Genomic DNA, 20,250 nt, shown 5'->3' with positions numbered 1-20,250 from the left:
AGTCAGCCGTCAAGTATAGATCAGACAGGTATATCGAATTCAGGGTCCAATGATCAGGAGACGCTACATGACAAGGCACTTGATTTAGTAGAAGGATTTGTAGCAGAAAGAACTAGAGCCAGGGACGCACTTCTGCTCAGACAAATGTTTCAAAGGAAAGCCTACAACAAAGGAAGGCTGAATTGGGAATTTGAAGAAGGGGACAAGGTAGTAATAAATCGAAAAAATCTTGGTTTACTAAAAGACGAAAAAGGAAGAGGTGAGAAGCTTCTGGCAAAATACGACGGACCCTTCAAGATCTTGAAGAAGGTGAGTGCAGTAGCCTACCGACTTTGTATGCCCACATCCTACAGGATGCACCCCGTGTTAAACATTCAGCACTTGGAGAAGTATCAAGACTCACCTAGCGAATTTGGTAACTGAGCACAACTCGAAATGGGCAGGGCAAATTTTGATGCGCTACCGGAGTACAAAGTAGATCGAATAGTCGCAGAACGATCGAGAAAAGGAAGGAACGGTCAGAGGATTCCAATCTATCGCGTGCGATATACAAACTATGGACCTGAAGGTGATACTTGGGAAACAAGACAGAATCTGAAGAACGCACCTGAAGTCTTGGAGAAATGGGAGAAAATCAAGACGTTCCAAAAGAAGATGGCCAAGGGTCTTCAATAGGTGCATAGATAAATCCTATTTAAATGCATCGTTCTCGCTGTTTGTTCAACAACAGATCCATTCCCAACTTCTCACTGAAACAAGCTTCCAAAACCAATCACTACCCAATTCATTCATTCAATATGCAAAGCATCGAACTCTACCATCCCACCTCCGCCAACTTACACCTCACGCCATTCTCTAGCACTAATTCCTTAACCGACAATGTCAACCCCCTTAATTACCAGCTCACTACGGACGATTTCATCATCCTCATGCAGCCTGATGGTCAACTATTGTATACGCTCGATCCATCGACTACCGGCTCCCTTTTCTGGGCCCTACACCGCCTGGCACGATACATCACTAGGGCAGCATCTCACAACCTTCACAATGACCCAACTATCCCATTTGCATCCAAGGGATACATCCTGGAGGTTTACTTCGACCACATCAACATGAAATGTCCCGACATCTTGACGATTCAAGACCACCATTCCATCAATCTGCTTTGCAGATACACCACCAGAGAGAATCTCTCAGCGTGGTACACCGATTTTCAAGCAATCAGATGACTTGCCATTCAGTGGATCCAGGCAGCTCGGCAGCAGACACTTCAGCTGGGGCCTGGAACAGGATGGAACTGGGGCACACGTCACGGCATTCGTCTCGAGTACCCCGTGCATTGTCTTATCACTCAAGGCACCTTGGAAGACGAGGGAAGCGATGCTTGCTCTAACATCACTTGTCAAGGGTTGGATGGAGAGCTAAACGATTGGGAGGAGGAGGATTTTAACAAAGGAAACCTGGAGAGACACATCATCCTTCATCCCAGCAAGTCAGCCTACACCGCTCACTACCCTGACTTCAATCCTTTTGCTGGGGAACCACTCATCGATAACAGCTACGTCGACAGCAACATCAATTACCTCAACACTACATTTGTACCTTGCAACAAATATATGGAGGAGTAATTGGATGTCGAGGTCAGGGGGGGGTATGTTATAGTACCCTCATATATTCAGTACAATGTCTACTATTCCCTCTCACCCATTACTTACACTGATCTTATACCATTCTCTGTCACTTGTATATTAACTAAGTAGTGCATCTATACCCGATCCAACGCGCTTGTACTCATTCTATGTGACGTGTTTGTTTGGAGATACTTGGTAAATGAAGTATAAACAAACAAACACAGCTTTGGAACAAGTCACATTGTAACTACTGGAAGGTCTCAGAATGTTCCGATACCTTCTGTAGGGATCTAGAATTACAGAGAAGTGTACTTAAACAGGTCTGTAAGGATAGAATAAGATACTCTCTTTTACCCCTAGAACCTCGTGTGAACTTATTAAGACTAAGTCCAACTTGAACTACTAAGTACTTGATAAGGCCGCATGCTATCAACTACTTATATCTGAAGTGTTAATGTCTAAGTACTAGCATCTCTGATACAGGTTGTCTTGTCAACGGATAAGCGTACGCAACGTTAAATGTAGAATCTACGAACTCGTGTCCAAGATTCACATGACCCAAGGTATTCAATCACGCACTTGACTCAATCTTCCATCTCATCACAAATCAATATCCAGTAAGTCTTACTTACTATCTAAGTTGCTAACTTTTGTGTATTCACAGGAATACACCAATGTTCGAGTCGAGGAACTCTAACAGAGACTGCATGCACCATAGATTTGTTCAAACCACAAGGCAGTTTAGTGCCGTCTGTTATATTCAGACGATGTGCAAGAGATGTCCCCGAAGATGTTGATGTCCAGGATAAAATGTTGTGAGGCTGTTTGCCAAACATGTCGGAATCCGGAAGAGAGTAGAACACATCAGCTTCATCATATGAATTAATGTTGTGTAGGAATTCAGAAACGTGTTGGGGCTCAGGTGATGAGAGGGGGGTGAGGAAGTTGCAGCAGATTGAATTTTTAGTATGGAAAAGTAGTTTGGGGAAATAATACTCACCAGTTTGGTTGATGATATCCCAGTGTCCACCTTTGTGAGGGTTCAACTGTGTTTACTGTCATGCAACCCACAAGTCTGACAAGCTGAGGTGTGATGACCCACTAGGGAAGGAGTCAATCACTGTACTGGAGTGGTTGGTCAAGAACACATATTGATGCCTATGTCAACCATAGAATCAACCATAGAATCAATAACTGTTTGCCCTTGTTAAGTCAACCTTTCTGAGGTGTCCAAACTCTCCAATCAGCACTAATCACCTAGAACAGGAGTAGAGGTCTGTTAGTACAGAGTTCTCAGATCATGAAGGATAGGTAGATGGTGGTAAAAAGATGATATTGATCAGCTGTTGAAGCATGTCAAGTAAGTACAATGTGAGAAAGTATGACAAAGATAATAGGTAGGTTGCAAGTAGAAAGTGTCATGTAAACTAGAAGGGATGAGGGAGCTAGGTGAGTGAACATCCATGGTACATTACACATGGCCTTCACTAACATTTGCCCACTTCTCAACCAGCAGCTTTGCAATGGCCATATGGCCTCCATCTAATGCAGCCTACACTGCATTTCTATAATATTCTCCCTGTGTATTTACATGTGCCTCCTTCTCAATCAGCAGCTTTGCAATGGCCTCATGGCCTTCACTTGATGCTGCCTGGAGTGCATTTCCATAATATCCTCCCTGTGCATTTACATCTGCCCCCTTCTCAATCAGCAGCTTTGCACTGGCCTCATGGCCTTCACTTGATGCTGCCTGGAGTGCATTTCCATAATATCCTCCCTGTGCATTTACATCTGCCCCCTTCTCAATCAGCAGCTTTGCGATGGCCTCATGGCCTCCATTTGATGCTGCCTGGAGTGCATTTCCATACAGTCCTCCCTGTGCATTTACATCTGCCCCCTTCTCAATCAGCAGCTTTGCACTGGCCTCATGGCCTTCACTTGATGCTGCCTGGAGTGCATTTCCATAATATCCTCCCTGTGCATTTACATCTGCCCCCTTCTCAATCAGCAGCTTTGCAATGGCCTCATGGCCTCCATTTGATGCTGCCTGGAGTGCATTTCCATAATATCCTCCCTGTGCATTTACATCTGCCCCCTTCTCAATCAGCAGCTTTGCAATGGCCTCATGGCCTTTCTTTGATGCTGCATAAAGTGCATTTCTATTATATCCTCCCTGTGCATTTACATCTGCCCCCTTCTCAATCAGCAGCTTTGCACTGGCCTCATGGCCTTCACTTGATGCTGCCTGGAGTGCATTTCCATAATATCCTCCCTGTGCATTTACATCTGCCCCCTTCTCAATCAGCAGCTTTGCAATGGCCTCATGGCCTTTCTTTGATGCTGCATAAAGTGCATTTCCATAATATCCTCCCTGTGCATTTACATCTGCCCCCTTCTCAATCAGCAGCTTTGCACTGGCCTCATGGCCTTCACTTGATGCTGCCTGGAGTGCATTTCCATAATATCCTCCCTGTGCATTTACATCTGCCCCCATTCTCAATCAAAGCATCTGATACTTCACTCAATCCTGCAATTGATGCATAATATAGGGGTTTAGCAATCTGAACCCTTTCTTTTTGTAGCTTGCATTGATTAAAGTCATCTATATCACAAAGTCGAACCCAGTTCACAAAAGCAGTGTTTTCCTCCATCAGAAGCTTCATCATCAAAGCAAATACTAGAGATGACTGAGATTTAATCTTGGTACCAGATTGTGCATGTATAATCCAATGTTGGGCAGCATACCCTGCAAGAGGGAAGGATATATGCACATTCATATCAAGTGGCTCAGATGTATGGAATTGCAGAAGATAGGCCAGACAGATTTGAGATATAACAGAGTGTGACAGCTCTCCACTGAAGCTGAAGTCTCTGATTTGCTTGACAGTGTGATTTTGAACATACTGAGATATTAGATATTCCTTCACAGAAAAGTGGGAAAGCTTGATAAAACCTATTTGATAGTCAGCACTTATTTCAATCTGATAATATTCTGAACCATACCTCCTGATTTTATAGTAAAACTAGAACATATTTTCAAGACATCATTGATATCTTGAAGTTCATTGTCAGATTTATACTCTGGTCCATCCTCAGCAGAAAGATCAACAGCAACAGTTGTAGCCAGCTCCTCCAGTGTCAGTGGACGAGCAGCAAAAGACAGCCACTGTAAAAATGTTTTTACATAACCATGATCTCTCTCCTTGATTCCCAGCAAGATTTGATCATAAGTTTTATCCAAACCCCGAGGTAGATCAGCTAGCTGCTTTTTTAGATCAGCTTTGGTTCGGCACTCTTTAAGCTGATTTAGCTGCAATGCAGCCCAACGAAACCTAAAATTGCATTTAGTAATCATTCTGTCATTCAAATGTTGATAATATACATACATTCCATCTGCTTGTTCCATTAATGTCGACTTAATTTGCTCTTGCATGTCAGAATTCCATTTTTTCAAGTCAGAGTTATTCTGAAGCTGATAGTCAAGATAGGTTACAAGATCATGATTCCCAGATGCCTCAACCAAGTCAAGATAATGATAAGACTTGAACTTGTCCTCAATCTCCTGTTCTGGGCGACTAGTAACTATCAAGTGAAGCCCCAGATTAATATCTTTCTCCAGATTCTCTGGGATAACAGTCTCAATCCAGTTTAGAAGTTTTTCTCTTTCAGTACATTCATCAAGAGCATCCAGAATTATGAATATTGAACTAAAGCCACCAAGCATTGCTAGAAGAGTATTCTGCAGATCATCCAGAGTTGGCTCTCGATGGCCATTGCCACAGTGAGAATGCAGATTTACCAAGACTTTAGGCACTCCACCCTCACATTTGAGAGAGAATTGCCAGATAAGTGATCGCATCAGTTTATCACATAGCTGGAAATCCTTCTGTGAGTCTCTTCCATCAAAAAAGAAATATGCTGTGGCAGAATTGAAGCTTTGAAGAATATTGTCAACTATTGCTGAGCTGTGAGAAGAAAAATCAAATCAAATGCATAAAAATGTTAAGTTTTTAACCTCAAAATAGTTTTCCCAGAGCCAGCTGGAAAGACTGTCAATAACATATAAATTTACAAATTTTGATGGAAAACTTACATTTTCCTTTGATCCAGAGAAAGCCAGGCTGTTTGAGCCACCCAGAAAATGTGTTACCTTTGAGAAACCATTGACAGGTACCTGATTGACTCTCCAGCATTCCATGTGCAGCATTGTAGTTAATAGATTCCTTGGGTGGAGAAAGCCACTTATAAATCTTCTCAACTATAACAAAAAAATGGGGTCAATTATATATTTGAAATAAGAAACCTAGAATAATACCCAGTTGTTGATCCATAATCATCTCAAGTGAGATTTGAATATTTGGGTCCACACCCACAACTACAAATAACATTGAGATGGATATGATGCTTCTCCTACTACTTACCTTGATTGATGGTACCTATTGAAATATAAGTGAGAACAACAAAATCTGATGACCCAAATTCAACAGACCATAGTTAGAGCCTGTGTTCACATTTTGAGCAGCTGAAATGATATTCATAGTCTCTGCATAATCTTCAGATTTGAGCTAGACTATATTGATCAGAGTACTGACCAGCAGGCATTACTTCTGCACTCAGAGCAGAAGGAATGGGTTGAGAGGTAGGCAAGCCAGAGCTTAGAGGATCTATACAAAGTTATCAGAATTAGCCTTGAAAGATTTGGAGTAAGCATGAACCAGTCAAAATAGGAGAAGGGTCATGCAAGATATCAACCACTTCTTCCACAGGACCTTCAACCTGATTAACTATGAGATTGGCATTGATGAAGGTCAATATCAACTTTATAGCAAACCGATTGAGGGGTATCTCACAAGCCATTTCAGTGTCGGCTGACACAAGACCAACATTCAGAACAGGAGTGATTGCGGGAGAGGTAGGCAGGAGGGGATCTATATCAGTGTTACCAATGACGAATGATAGAGGTTTGGGGGTAATGCAGACCAGTGGAAGCAGGTAACACTTGTTGCACGCACTCAACCACTCCACCCCCAGAGACGTCAACCTGATCACCTGCAAATTTGATTCAATGAGCAATCAATGACTTTGGGGCAGGATGATTAAAATGTATCTTACCGGCGACTGGCATGGCTATGTTCGCCGTGCGGACGGTCGAAGATGGAGTCATCAAGATAGGCGGGTCAGAGCTGAGGCGAGCTAGATCATCGCTAGCGATGTCCCCGGGTTGAGCCATCGGTGAGCGTGATCTCATAAATGCTTTCTTCAGTCTAGCAAACGGTTTGAGGATAGGGCGATTGGTTGGAATAGACATCGTTAGACGACAAGATGGAAGTTGAGAGGAAGATGTGTAGGGTGTGGCTGTGCGAAAAAGACAACTCCGCTTTCCCAGAGCGTTTCCATCTGTGGACCACCAAAACACGTCTTGTTCTTCCAACAAGAGAGATGCGCTGCGACCCACTTATGGGCCCTCCTACTTGTGAAATCGTTGGTGTCAGGTCGATGTTGTCTTTGTTCGGCCAGCTTCGATGGACCCATAGACTCAACTCCGCCGCGAACCCCCCTCGTCGAAGGGGGCTTCACTCTTTACGCCGTTCAGCCATTGCCGACATCGCCTGGAGATTTTTTCTCGACCTCCCACTGCAATCAAAACGAAACTCGATGGCTGCTTTCGTCAACATGCACCGATGTAGAGAGAGCGAGGAGTCGTTGGGATTCGAAGAGTTTACTCATGGGCGAGTGCATCAGCTCTGAGTGAGTTCCCCTCCTTTCTACCTTACCTCATTTTCCTTCTCTGTGCCGCAGCCAAATCTCCTCCCCCCCCTCCCCTCTTCTTCGCCGTACCCACGTTAGTCTAACATACTGATAATTCTTCAACAGTTCCGGTCCTCTTTACTTCCTTTACGAAGCCATGCTCATAAAGCGTGCAAGGCCGCAAGCACAAGTTTCTACTGGTACGGCAATTGAAATCTTGAAATTGGGAAGATTACTGGATGCTTACAGTATAGACAGGATTGGAATCGACCTTTTCTTTTGGCTCCAAGTCCATCTTTGGACTCCCACCTGGCCACCCACTCGAAGCCACCGTTGCATATGACAGAAGAGGCTTCGTTAGCTCCTGTCGATCGTCAGTTTTTCTTTCCTCCAAGTCGACAACGTGTCCCGAAACGGCCTTTCCACTGCAGACGTGGCTGCTCGACGCCAATACGCCCTCGAAAAGCTCAGTACACAATGCTAGGTCATCATCAACGCAAGCCTCAGCTGGGGAGTAGGGATAACGGCTACCTCCATGGTAAGTTGCTGCCCTTACGTTACTCATTCATTCGTACCCTTCTCCCTTCCTCGACCTCTCAATTCCTTATCACATCGCATATATTCGATCTTTGCCTCGCTAACTGCCCTCGCTCGTTACTCAGGTCCTGGTTTCATAACACCAACGCAAGCCCCACTTCGACGTCTTTCTAAGGACCACCACGACGCGACCACTCGCATCCCTTCGTGCATCGACTCACAAAGGAAATTTTGCTATGGGTCAATTCATTCAACGAACTCGCCTCCATACCGAGTCTCAGATCTTTGCCAGTAGCCGCAGGCAGATCTCTCACATCGTTCACCTGATCGGTTGCGCCCACCTCTGTGGTTCTTCGCCCATTCTCCTCTCCCAAAGCTCGCTCAGTGCTCAGAACTTCTCAGTTACTTCATTCCCGACGGTATAGGTGTCGTTACATATCCGACATACGTATCCATCCGCACTTAACAGTTCTCTGACAACCGCGGGCTGGCCATCGAGGTTCGTGTCTCGCAGCAGGGGGTCAAGGCGAATTGGGTGCGAATCGAGTTGAGGAAGGTAGAGAAGATGCCGTGGACAGGCCAACACATATTACAACTTCGTTGGACAGTGCGCAGTGAATCTGGAATCCTTAGAAGAATACACCCTACTACGTTCGGTGCGTACCGTCCTCTTGGATCATATCCGTTTTCTAACATTTCTTGCATCAAGATTTCCCATGTTCGATTCGGATACCTGAATCTATTCCGCCCAGCATCGCATTGGAGAATCGAAGTGGGCAGGCTCCACGTTTGATGATCCATTTTTGCTAAAATTTTCTTCTGTAACTGGCATCAATTATGAGCTGGTGGTCAGTCGATACACCAAACACCTCGCGCTCTTTTCATATGCTCATACCAATCCGGAAGATTTCTTCGAAAAGCCAAATCGGTGGTTTTCTCCACCCAGGCGACCATCATCATCGATAAACATAAGCTACACTCTACTTGGCCCGTCTACTGCCAACCCCCGACCCGGCACCTTTCTCAAGAGGGCGTCAACTTCCTTGTCCAGCGCAACCATACCTGCTACGGGCCTAGTGATCGTATCTCCGTCAATGCCACTGTCAAATCCTACAGTTTACATACCATCATTCTCCGAGGGTTTGAAATTTCGTTCAAGGAATCGACTGTCTTCCGCGCGGGGTTATATGACCAAGGAAAGAAAGCCGCTCCACAAGTCAGCGTGGTTAACGTATGCGAGAACAAACTTGTCGTGAATGCGATGTCATATGGTGGTACACAACATCAAGCGGAACTGTGGTGCATGTATCTGCCGAAGATATCAGGTAATTAATCAGAAACTTTGTCGATTCTGAGGTCAGCCTAACGTATATGTAGGCGTAATGGACCAGCCCCCAGTCTCTCTCTTCCCGTGTCGAATACACCGACTTCACAACAGTTGGCATCTACTAGAGAGCCTCCACCCAGAATATCACCGCCAGCTCTATCGGGAGCAGGTGTTTTCCCAATCGGGCATTCTCACAATAATTCTACTACTGGACCCTGGTGCTGCAAATTCTTATTCTACCTTCCCACGTCAGCGTCGTCCACCGCAAAGCTACCAGCCGATGAACTGGGCTATGAAGCTGGGTACGGCATCAAGCCCCCATATGCCACACATCAGCCAACGAAGAGCAATACCCTCAATGATGAATTCCCGCCTGTCCGTCCAACGCCCACGATCAACACCAACCTCAAACCCATCACACCGCCCCCTGCAACGTTAGCGGCGACCACGAATGGTAGGACAACGGGAGTGAGAAACAGGCCTCGTTCAGCGGGTGGTCCAGGTGGCGGCATTAGGTCCACCATCATGATGCCCATTCTACCGAAATTCCAGATGACCGTGCACCAGCTACGAACAAGAATGGGCTCTCCGCATAGGAAGAAAAGGCGCAAATATTTGAGAAGGCTAGAAAGCGAGTGAAGTTGACGCAAGGTGCTCATGCTGCTCCAGTAAGTTGCTATTCGACATATGGAAATGTAATCTCTTCTACTGATATATGCCTCTCAGCCTCCTGCATCTGCATCCCCACCTCCTACATCCCAGACATCGCCTCCCCAGGCTGCAGCTGGCAGCGGCACCGGCCGCCAATCCTGCTAATTGGCTTTCAGCTGAAGATGAAGATTTATTGTACCAGAAAGCTTCAAATACAGTGCAAATGACTCAAGAAGTTTGGCCGCCTTTGCAGTACTCCGATCCCAATAAGAGTGTTCCGGAGGCACCACTACTAAGCCGCCTTCAGCAGCAGCAGTCACGTATGCCCAAGCTATCTCTGCTCGAAACAATAAGGCAGATGCTTTGCAAAAGCAGGCATTCAGAACGGCCTCACCCCCTCCAGCTCAAGTACCCATTCCCGCCGTTGCCAAGGTATTGCTCCCACTGCCAAAGTACCCGTTGTTGCACAAGGATCAGCTCCTTCTCAGACGCTTTCTGCTGTTCCTCCCGCACAAACACCAGCTTCACTTTTAGCTTCGTTCAAACCTACCATTGCTTTCATCTCCTTCTACCCCTTCACGTCCATCGTCGAACTGCTCACACAGACCTTGAACCCACCATGTGTGATCGGCACCTGTATCAGCCCACCCACAGATTCCAGCGGACCTGCCTCATCAGTCCCGCCGTCGATGACGGAAAATTCTGCACCAGGACGACAGAAGGGTTTATGGTTCTTCCAATCAGCTTTCTGGCAGTCTTTGCTGCAGTAGGAGGGTCTCTTGCCAATGTTGCATTTTCCTGAACCTACTACCTTTTGTTAGAACAGGCTCGGAGGGAGGAAAAAGAGAGAAGATGTACACCTGGATAGCATCTTCCTTGCTCCGATACCACACCCCACCCCTGCACACCGGTATTTTGTGGGGTACCCAGCCTCTTTGCCTGCATCTTCTCCCTCTCTTCCGCAACCTGCTTGTTTCTATCCTCGTAACTGTCAATCGCGTCTCTATAGAGCAAACACGGCTCTGGCCTGTTTTTCGCTTTGCGTTCCAGGAGGTGATGCACAAACCAATGCTTGGACGTACCGACTCCGCAAGTCGGTTCGCGAAGAATAGACGTGCCAATATATGAGTGCCCCGTGGGCGGTTGCTTTGGTTCTGTCCGAGGCGGTGGGGGAAAGGATGGATTTGATGAGGTAGACGCGGGATTTGGCGCGGTCCCGGGCGCAACAGACTTACTGAGAGTCTGTTGTCAAGGGATGAGTGGTTGTCATTAGGAGCAAAGAGGGGAAGATGACTCACCTCAACCCACAATCCAATGCAGCATCTGCATCCCCCGGATCTCTGTCAGCGTTGACCTTCCCCTCAGGTCTCTCATCAAGCACCTTCAAGATAACTTGCAGCTCCCTCTTCACCTGTGGCATAAACGACTTTGAATCCAGGGCCAGGTGGACGCGAATTTGTCCATGTCTCGATATACCTCAATGCAAGATTGACCTTCTTGACTTCATCTGATTCGTCGCTCAACTGTGACCGACGCCGGGGCGACATCTTTGGGGTCAAGCTTAAAGTTCCAGAACGTGAACAGCTGTGGTGTCGTGATAGCCGCGGCCGCAGTACCTGTATACCCAGCAGCTGTCTTGGGGTCGGCGAAGAGGCATGTGAAGGCTTGTTGCATGATACGGTCTGGGTTTGGAGAGCGTGATCGTGCATAGCTCGAGAGGGCGAACACCGATCCGCTTGAGCTCGTCGCTGACGGCGGATGCTGGGTCCTTCTCTTCGGTTGTCAACTTCCATGGTGCGAACGTGGCTGTCGTGGTTTGCCCATGGTTATAGCGTCCGGCCCCTTCGCTTGGCCATGGACGTCCTGGCTTGGTGCTCTACTACTACTTAGTAGTACATCCATCACGACATTGTTCTCCATTCCTGTCTTTTTTATCCCCCATCTGCTATTTGCGAACTCCAAGCCCTTCAGTGAACAAGCTAAGTAGGAGCTTAGAGATTCACATATGTACAACGATGGGCTGGTGTAATTGGTAACATAGCTAGTTAGCTGCTAGCGGTTCTGGATTCGATTCCCAGGCTCGTCATCTGAATAGTGCTAGTGGGTATGTTTTCCATTTACACCCAATGCCGAGTTGAGATAATTGTACGTCCGTTGAACGCGAACGGACTGTTGTACTTAGAACTGGCAGTCTGGCTGTAAGAGTGTGCCAAACAACCTTGCGGCGGAGGCAAAAACGGTGGTAGCCCAATTGCAACATCTCGAGATACGTAGCGAAGAATTAGATGTCGGCCCGGTCGCCCAGCAGCATCTGGCTCATCCTCATCAATTAATTGGAGTGGGGTCTCGCCTCCTCCCACAGCACCGCTTGGTGCTGGAGAGGCCATCTCGATCCGCGGCCCTTGCTGGAGTTGAGATTGCCAATATCAGGACGGTTCAGTCAGAGGGCTCCCAAGTTGGTGCGTCGTGAGTCCTGACCAAGGCATGCGCACAAAATGGATAGCTAAACTAAGTAAACCAGGCCAAGGGACCCACTACCCGCTAGGTGTAAATGTACTCGAGTACTAAACTACTCAAGGAAACGAGGCGAACACGGTACGAACTCAAGCTAATTGTACACGATGAGAGATTCAAAAATACCAAGAAAGAAAAGGCAGATAGGTATCAGCAATCCATCCGGATAACCGTAACCTTACAAGTCCAATGCCCTCCACCTAAATCGTCATCATCTCCACAGTAGTCCCCTCCAAAAAACCCCTCGACTCAATCGGAATATTCACACCCGACCCCTCCATAATCCCTCACCTCCTTTAAAGTCTTCGCATCCATAGTCGAGCTACCCACAAACGTCCTCGACCCACCCCCCGCATGCGTAATCGGCAGTTGCAGCGCCCCGCGCGATGGTCTAGGTGGACCTGGTGCGTCCCACGTCCCGTCATCGATGACGGAACATTCCGCACCGGGACTACAAAAGGGTTTATGGTTCTTCCAGTCGGCTTTTTGGCATTCTTTACTGCAGTAGGAGGGTTTTTTGTCAGAGTCGCATTTTCCTGAACCTTTTGAAAAATTTCCGCGTTAGAGAGGGGGAATAGAGAGAGAGAGAGTAAGGCTTACACCTCGACAACATCTTTCCCGAATCAGCCTCAACACCACACCCAACAGCTGCACAACGATACCTCATGGGGTTCTTCAACCTCTTCAACGGCATCTTCTCCTTCTGCCCCTCAATCTGCCTATTCCTAGCTTCATACACGTCCTGCGCGTCTTTATAAAACAAATACATCTCGGGTGCCCCTTTCGCCATACGCTCGAATATGTGCTTCATGAACCACAGCACGGCAGGGGACGCGGGGGTTTTGAGGGAGTTGTTGATCTTGCGGCAGAGGCGCGCGGCGATGTTGGCGTGGTGGCATGCGGCGAAAAGGTACCGGCTCCGAAAGTCGGATTTGGAGGAGGAGACGTACCAGTTTAGGAGTGCGCCGTGAGCGGTTGCTTTGGTTTCGTCGGAGGCGGTGGGGGAGAGGATGGCTTTGATGAGGTAGACGCGGGATTTGGTGCGGTTGCGTGTACAGCCTAGACCTAGTGAGAGTCTGAAATGGTTACCGATGTGAGGTTGTTGATGTGGAGGAAGGATAGGAAAGAACTTGCCTTACTCCATAATCCAATGCAGCATCTGCGTCTCCTGCATCCGCATCAGCTTGAACTACCCCCTCAGGTCTCTCCTCGAGCATCTTCAGAAGGACCTGCATCTCCGGCCCAATCTCGCCATCACCGACTTTGTATCCAGCTCATTTGGGTCGGGCGGACGCGCATTCATAAGGGTTTGGAGATACTTCAATGGAAGTTGGAACTTTTCGACTTTTTCAAGCTCATCTGGATCACCCAACTCGGCTGGAGTCCTCAAGTCCTTCAAGGGATCGAGCTTGAAGTTCCAGAAAATGAAGGGCTGGGGTGTCTTGATAGAAGCAGCCGCGATGCCAGTGTACCCAGCGGCCGTTTTGAGGGTAGCAAAGAGGCGGGTGAAGGCTTCTTGCATTATAAAGTTTGTCTGGGGTTTAGAGAGCCCGATGTTGCATAGCTCAAGCGGACGAATGCCAATCCGCTTGAGTTCGTCGCTGACCGCAGATGCCAGATCCTTATCTTCAGTCGTCAACTTCCACGGGGAAAACGCAGGTGGGGCGTTGGGGATCGCGGATTGTCCGAGTTTATTGACAAAGGCATGGAGGAGGACTTTGGCTACCTCTGGCGCAGCTTCTTTGCCAGATTCGGGAAAGTATTCTAGGCCACTCTGGTTCGCGGGTAGGCCGATGGGAAGGTGTTCGATGTGGATGAACTGAGATTGGGGTTGGATGAGAGCGATGATGTGGGATGGGGTTGGCTCGAGCTGGATGTACCGCAAGTCAAAGTGCCATTCGTTGGGCACTCGTCCGGAAGGTGCCCTCTCTTTGCGAGGAAGGGCGTTGAATGACTTGACCAGGTTAGAAGACATCTGGCGGTTCAACCGTAGGCTCGTGGGTCGTGACCAGCCATTTATACACCCCGCGTATTTGATGTTATTGTGGTTGGCCAGATCAGGGCCAGACTGCCGTCGGACTCCTGAGTCTAACCTTGAGTCTAATCCCGTCGCCTCGCATACGGATCCACATCCTCTTCCTCCTGGCTTTCCTCCCCATCAACCTGATCCTTGAAAGAAGACCCTCGAGACCCGACTAACCCCGGCTGTGAGACAGATAATAACTACTCCCCCGCCTCCTCTGCGACGGCGAGGACGAGGCAAAACATACGGAACGCTGCCTGGAACGGGTTAAAAAAACGAAGGAAGTATGGGATGCCCACTCGCACCTCCGTAAATGACATTGTTTTTTACATGTCGTTCCGGCTTTCTGTCGCTTTCGTCACATTAATACACGCAGGTTGATTCCAATGGTCATTTGGGATGAGGCCAAATTGGACCTTAACGTCTGTGCTAAGTTATCTGGGAATCCTTCGAGAACGAGGATATGCAAACTCTGGGATAGGTGGCGTCGAAAAGGCGGTCCGGTTACACTTCCAGGGTTCATCTGCGGAGCGCCTGCTAGCCTCTTGGCGGGCCGGTACGGAACCAAAAAACCTCCCTGATACTAGTGTTCTTGAGCACGGGAAGAACAAGAGGAAGTCTTTGCGAACTCACCGGTCCTAGAATGGATAGTTACTCTCGTCAGAGATTGCCGCATGGCCATCCGAGGACTCGGAATCATAGTTTGAGCAGGCAGCTAAAACAAGTGTGTGGATCCTTTCGTCACGTCCAAACACGAGTTGCGGCTTCACGATTGATGACGCAATGAAAACGGGAGGTCGACGTCGAAGCCGACAAGGACGCGAGATTGATTCCAAGACACTGGGCGCCCTAAAATCTTACTGTCATAATTAGTTGAGGAGGGATACATAGTTAGAAACCCACCTAACAAGCTGCAACAGATCTCCCGAATCCTCAATGAGGTGATTGGACGGTGAAGTCTGTTGCGACCCCAGCAACCACCGAAAACAACACGGGGGTACGTGTTCCCCACACCTGTCCTTGTTGGTCTGGGCTTGCTACAAGTGACCTCGGCTTCGCACCAGGTTTCTCATAGAAAATCACAGCACCACTTGGGGGAAGGATGGGCCCATGCCACTCTAGATTGGAATCAAGAAGTCAATGTAAGGTTTAATCGGTATTTTCCAGTCATACCCAGATGCCTTGAGGTTGGTCATGACACGACTACTGCGCGTTGAACGTTGAACGTTGCTCCATATGAATTTCAGAAATCCCTTTAGATGCAAGCTGAACTTGAATAAAGATCAGTGCAGGAAAGAGCGTGCTTCGAGAATGGTGGATGGCGAGCACAGACATACAATCTAATGGGGCTAAGAACTCGGATACGATGATCGGAATCCTCAAGGTTTTGCGTTCAATGTGCTGGGTGTCAAAAGAAAGCAAAACAACGAAAAGAAATAAAATAGAAAGAATTTGCCCAGATATTCCCAACACCATATTGTGTCGAAATTTTTTTCCATGAAGATGGCTTGGGTGCTTTTAGAGGTAAGACTGTCGGGGGTTGGCCAAAATTTTCGTTGCGCGCTTCGCGCGCAGATGAACAAGCCTGGCGGTAACACAATAACACTAATATAACTGAATTGTCTTGAAGGTTTCCCTTAGAACTTTTCTATAAGCTCAAGGCGTCTCCTCTCTGAGTTACATTTTTTTTTTAAGTCAAGAACTGTCTGAGAAGAAATTATAGCTTACACCTGTTAATATGTACATGCCAAAATTCAGCAACAGAAGTATTGTACCCGTTGAGAAATATGTAAACTACAAAATCCCGGGCTTTGCCAGGCAGATAACTGGCAGATAAATACCTAGCACAATGATTGGTAAGTGCTTGCATTGCCGTTTGCACGGCCATGGTGCCATGTCTGGAACCAATTTTAAAAAGAATCAAAAATCAAAAACTCCATATCTTGTGCACTATAAATTATGTTATTTAAAAGAGTGGCTTAGCTCAACGGAAAGATCTGATTAAGACTGGTAATGTATGGCAATATCTCCGGTTCAATTGCTGCAGGCTGCAATGTCTTTTCTCGGGAATATATTTGCTCTGACTTCTTTTTACTCTCCTATTTGCATTTTTATGCACCAAAAATCTCACACCACCACTTAGAAATTTATAAACACCAGAAAGTATGGATATAACTCAAACCAATAGATTGGGAAAGAATTCATGAGAATTGATATTTTCCCCTTCCACCTCTTCCTGCACATGCATACATCTGATCCTCTCTTGCAGAATCAATGCAGACCATGCACCTCCTTTTTCTTGAAGTAGAACTGGATAATCCTAGTTGTGCTTTCTACTGTAAAAATTTACCTTGTGCATTTTGGCCAAAAGAAATAGGAGAAATTCTCTGCTGAAGGCTCCTCTGGGTGTAAACTTAGAGGTTTTACCCAACATATATAACCATGCCTGAGGACATGGATGCCAAGGAAACTGATGCAATACCTGTTGCTGAGAGTGCAGACATATTTACTTTGATCCAAATTTTCTTTCCCCAGGGCTGTTAGTGATGTTGATTTCCCATGCTCTCATTATAAATGTATAAAAATGATTCAAGAACTCTGCAGCATAGCTTGGTGCTTGAATCCTCTGCTAGATTTTCCTCCTTTTATCTATTCATTTTGCCACTTTTTTTAGTTGATTTATGGTAAAAAATTCAAAGTGCTCATGCATTTTATAAAAAAATTTCTTACAATTGGCCTTTCCTGATAACCAGGGAGCCATAGCTTCGAAATTAGGATCCTGAGTAGGTGAGAACCAGACACCATGGAGGGATACAGATGTTTCTTCCATTTAATTTTTATTTGTGATCTGACATCTCCTGCCTTGTGCTCTTCCTCAACATGAGTACCTCTGCAATGGTCTAATTTTTTAGTGCTACTTTGCATGTTCAACAACAGAAATTGGTGCAGTAACAAGCAAGATACATGTTGAGTGTGCAGAATTAGTATTACTAATCGTGTGACCCAAGCAAGATGTCATACGTAAAAGATGCCTAATTCGTTCACAATAAGCCGGATATAGACATAAATTCTGAAATGGAAGGTAGGGTCTGATGGAACTACCGCTTTGAGAATTATGTCCAAATCAGGCATCTTTTTGGTTCCAGACATGGCACCATGGCCGTTTGCACACCGAAATCGCGAAAATTATGTTTGGTTTTGTATGTTCGTCACAGATTGTCATGCATCAGGACGAGATCTGAGCACTTTGGGAATTTTGTCACTACTGGCTACCACTTTTATCATATAAATAAGGTAACTGCCTAGAGGTCATTGTGTATAAGTCCACAGTCTTTATGATAGGGAATCATTCCAGTTGCCATGTCTTTTCATTATCATAAAGCCTGCGCTTTTTTTCATTAATTGTAGGCAAGGCCTTAGACCTCCATCTCATTATGTACCTGGTCAATATCATTGCGATTTTCATTAGCCACTTGGGCAATATCATTGGAAATTTCATTAGCTACTTGACTGATATCATTGCAATTTTCATTAGCCATTTGGAAGTTATCATTGGGAATTTCATTAGGCACCTGGGCAATATCATTGCGAATTTCATTAGCTATGGGCAATATCATTGCAATTTTCATTAGCTTAGTTGGGCAATATCATTGGAAATTTCATTAGCTACTTGACTGATATCATTGCAATTTTCATTAACTATTTGGGAATTATCATTGGAAATTTCATTAGCTGCCTTGGCAATATCATTGTGATTTTCATTAGCCTCTTAGGCTATATCATTGGGAATTTCATTAGGAACCTGGGCAATATCATTGCGATTTTCATTAGCTATTTGGGAATTATCATTGGAAATTTCATTAGCCTCTTGGGCAATATCATTGGAAATTTCATTAGCCACCTTGACAATATCATTGCAATTTTCATTAGCCTTTGGGCAATATCATTGGGAATTTCATTAGGCACCTGGGCAATATCATTGCGATATTCATTAGCTATGGGCAATATCATTGCAATTTTCATTAGCTTAGTTGGGCAATATCATTGGAAATTTCATTAGCTACTTGACTGATATCATTGCAATTTTCATTAACTATTTGGGAATTATCATTGGAAATTTCATTAGCTGCCTTGGCAATATCATTGTGATTTTCATTAGCCTCTTAGGCTATATCATTGGGAATTTCATTAGGAACCTGGGCAATATCATTGCGATTTTCATTAGCTATTTGGGAATTATCATTGGAAATTTCATTAGCCTCTTGGGCAATATCATTGGAAATTTCATTAGGCATGTGGGCAATATCATTGTGATTTTCATTAGCTAACTAGGCAATATCATTGGAAATTTCATTAGGCACCTGGGCAATATCATTGCGATTTTCATTAGCTACTTGAGCAATATCTTTGGAAATTTCATTAGCTGCTTGGGCTATATCATTGTGATTTTTGGTCATCAGGAGGGTGGGTGGTCACATGACCTATTTCCAAAAATGGTCAAAAAGCGAAAATTGTAGCCCTGCACTGTAGCTTCCTGAACCTGTTGGAATTATGTTCTAACGTGCTCCCATTGTGGAGATATAACATAAAGTCTTTTTCTCATCACCGGCTTTTTTTGACCTTTTTGCATTTTTCTCCATGAGAACAACACCAAACAAAATGATTTTAACACATTTAGAAAGCTAAGAGAAAGGGCTACAATTCTTGTATCATGGGGAAAATGACCAAAAAAGGAAGGTGCATACCCTAACAGGTAAATTGACACTGACATATTATAAAAGATTGCAGGTAGACTACAAAAGTCAGTTATGGACTACAAAGTGTACTAGTAGACTACAAAGACCACAAAAAGTCAGACATGGACTACAAGCTTACTGATAGACTACAAAAGACTACAGAAGTTGGACTTAGACTACAAAGTTTACTAATAGACTACAAAAAGTCAGACATAGACTACAAAGTTTATTGATACCCCCAATTGCTGTTATTGACAATCCACTTTTTTCATTACAGAAGTTAGTAGTGTCCATTACAAAAGTCTGTAGTGTCTGCTTTTTCATTACAAAAATCCATAGTGTCCGCTTTTTTGGACTACAAAAGTTTGCAGTGTCCGCTTTTTCATTACAAAAATCTGTAGTGTCCTCTCTTTACAACTACAAAAGTTTGCAGTGTCTGCTTTTTTCATTACAAAAGTCTGTAGTGTTTGCTTTTTAGGACTACAAAAGTTAGTAGTGTCTGCTTTTTAAGACTGCAAAGTTTGTAGTGTCTGTTAGCTTGTAGTGTCTGCCTTTTGACACTACAAAGGTTTGTGGCCTGGTTTCTGACATGTACTTTGTATGTGCATATGTGTGCATATAGTTGATTTGTGGTCTGGTTGACATGTAGTTTGTATGCCCTTGACTATACAGTGACTCACTATAAGTTTTGCACCACTTAAAAAATACTATATCTTCCTCAACTTCTGGGGACTAGTTACCATATAAATATGATAATATACAAATATTCTATATACATCTTTGACATGAATATGAGGCCTGGATCTCATCCTCTGCTTCATGTAGGAAAAAGTGAAAAAATGAGGTTTTGAGAGATTTACCAATACTTCATATGAGGGTCTAGAAAAATATGAAGAATTAAGTACTTGCTGACTCAAGTATACAGAACTTTGAATGATATCAATTGGATTAGCGGTTGTTGAGATATAGGTGTAAGGAAGGGGCTTGTTTTGGGTAGATCAAAAATGAGGTTTTGACAGTTTTACAAATACTTCATGTGAGAGTTGGAAGAATATATAGTACTAGCCTACTCAAGTATACAGA

General features: G+C 45.3%; 3 protein-coding genes across 3 annotated transcripts; 2 read left to right on the top strand and 1 right to left on the bottom strand.

The window, feature by feature from the left end:
* Nucleotides 1-797: 797 nt before the first annotated feature.
* On the top strand, nucleotides 798-1,628 carry LACBIDRAFT_331727 (uncharacterized protein; the record flags this gene model as incomplete). Its single annotated transcript, XM_001886122.1, has 2 exons — nucleotides 798-1,091; nucleotides 1,242-1,628. The coding sequence occupies 2 exons, from the start codon at nucleotides 798-800 to the stop codon at nucleotides 1,626-1,628; spliced, it is 681 nt and encodes a 226-aa protein (XP_001886157.1).
* Nucleotides 1,629-8,152: 6,524 nt separating this feature from the next.
* On the top strand, nucleotides 8,153-10,059 carry LACBIDRAFT_331725 (uncharacterized protein; the record flags this gene model as incomplete). The annotated part of the gene is made up of 7 exons (XM_001886121.1): nucleotides 8,153-8,335; nucleotides 8,386-8,523; nucleotides 8,669-8,764; nucleotides 8,863-9,215; nucleotides 9,294-9,711; nucleotides 9,840-9,911; nucleotides 9,970-10,059. The coding sequence occupies 7 exons, from the start codon at nucleotides 8,153-8,155 to the stop codon at nucleotides 10,057-10,059; spliced, it is 1,350 nt and encodes a 449-aa protein (XP_001886156.1).
* Nucleotides 10,060-10,462: 403 nt separating this feature from the next.
* On the bottom strand, nucleotides 10,463-14,383 carry LACBIDRAFT_331724 (uncharacterized protein; the record flags this gene model as incomplete). Its single annotated transcript, XM_001886035.1, has 11 exons — nucleotides 10,463-10,698; nucleotides 10,803-10,965; nucleotides 11,130-11,136; nucleotides 11,193-11,305; nucleotides 11,519-11,770; nucleotides 12,018-12,299; nucleotides 12,430-12,435; nucleotides 12,591-12,608; nucleotides 12,700-12,950; nucleotides 13,009-13,484; nucleotides 13,671-14,383. 11 exons carry the CDS (start codon nucleotides 14,381-14,383, stop codon nucleotides 10,463-10,465), a joined length of 2,517 nt encoding a protein of 838 aa, XP_001886070.1.
* Nucleotides 14,384-20,250: the final 5,867 nt, after the last annotated feature.

This window comes from Laccaria bicolor, genomic scaffold, assembly GCF_000143565.1.
Source record: "Laccaria bicolor S238N-H82 LACBIscaffold_35 genomic scaffold, whole genome shotgun sequence".
In the NCBI taxonomy this organism is placed as follows: Eukaryota; Fungi; Basidiomycota; class Agaricomycetes; order Agaricales; family Hydnangiaceae; genus Laccaria; species Laccaria bicolor.
Note: the sequence above shows the minus strand (reverse complement) of the source record. Positions and strands in the feature narration are given on the sequence as shown.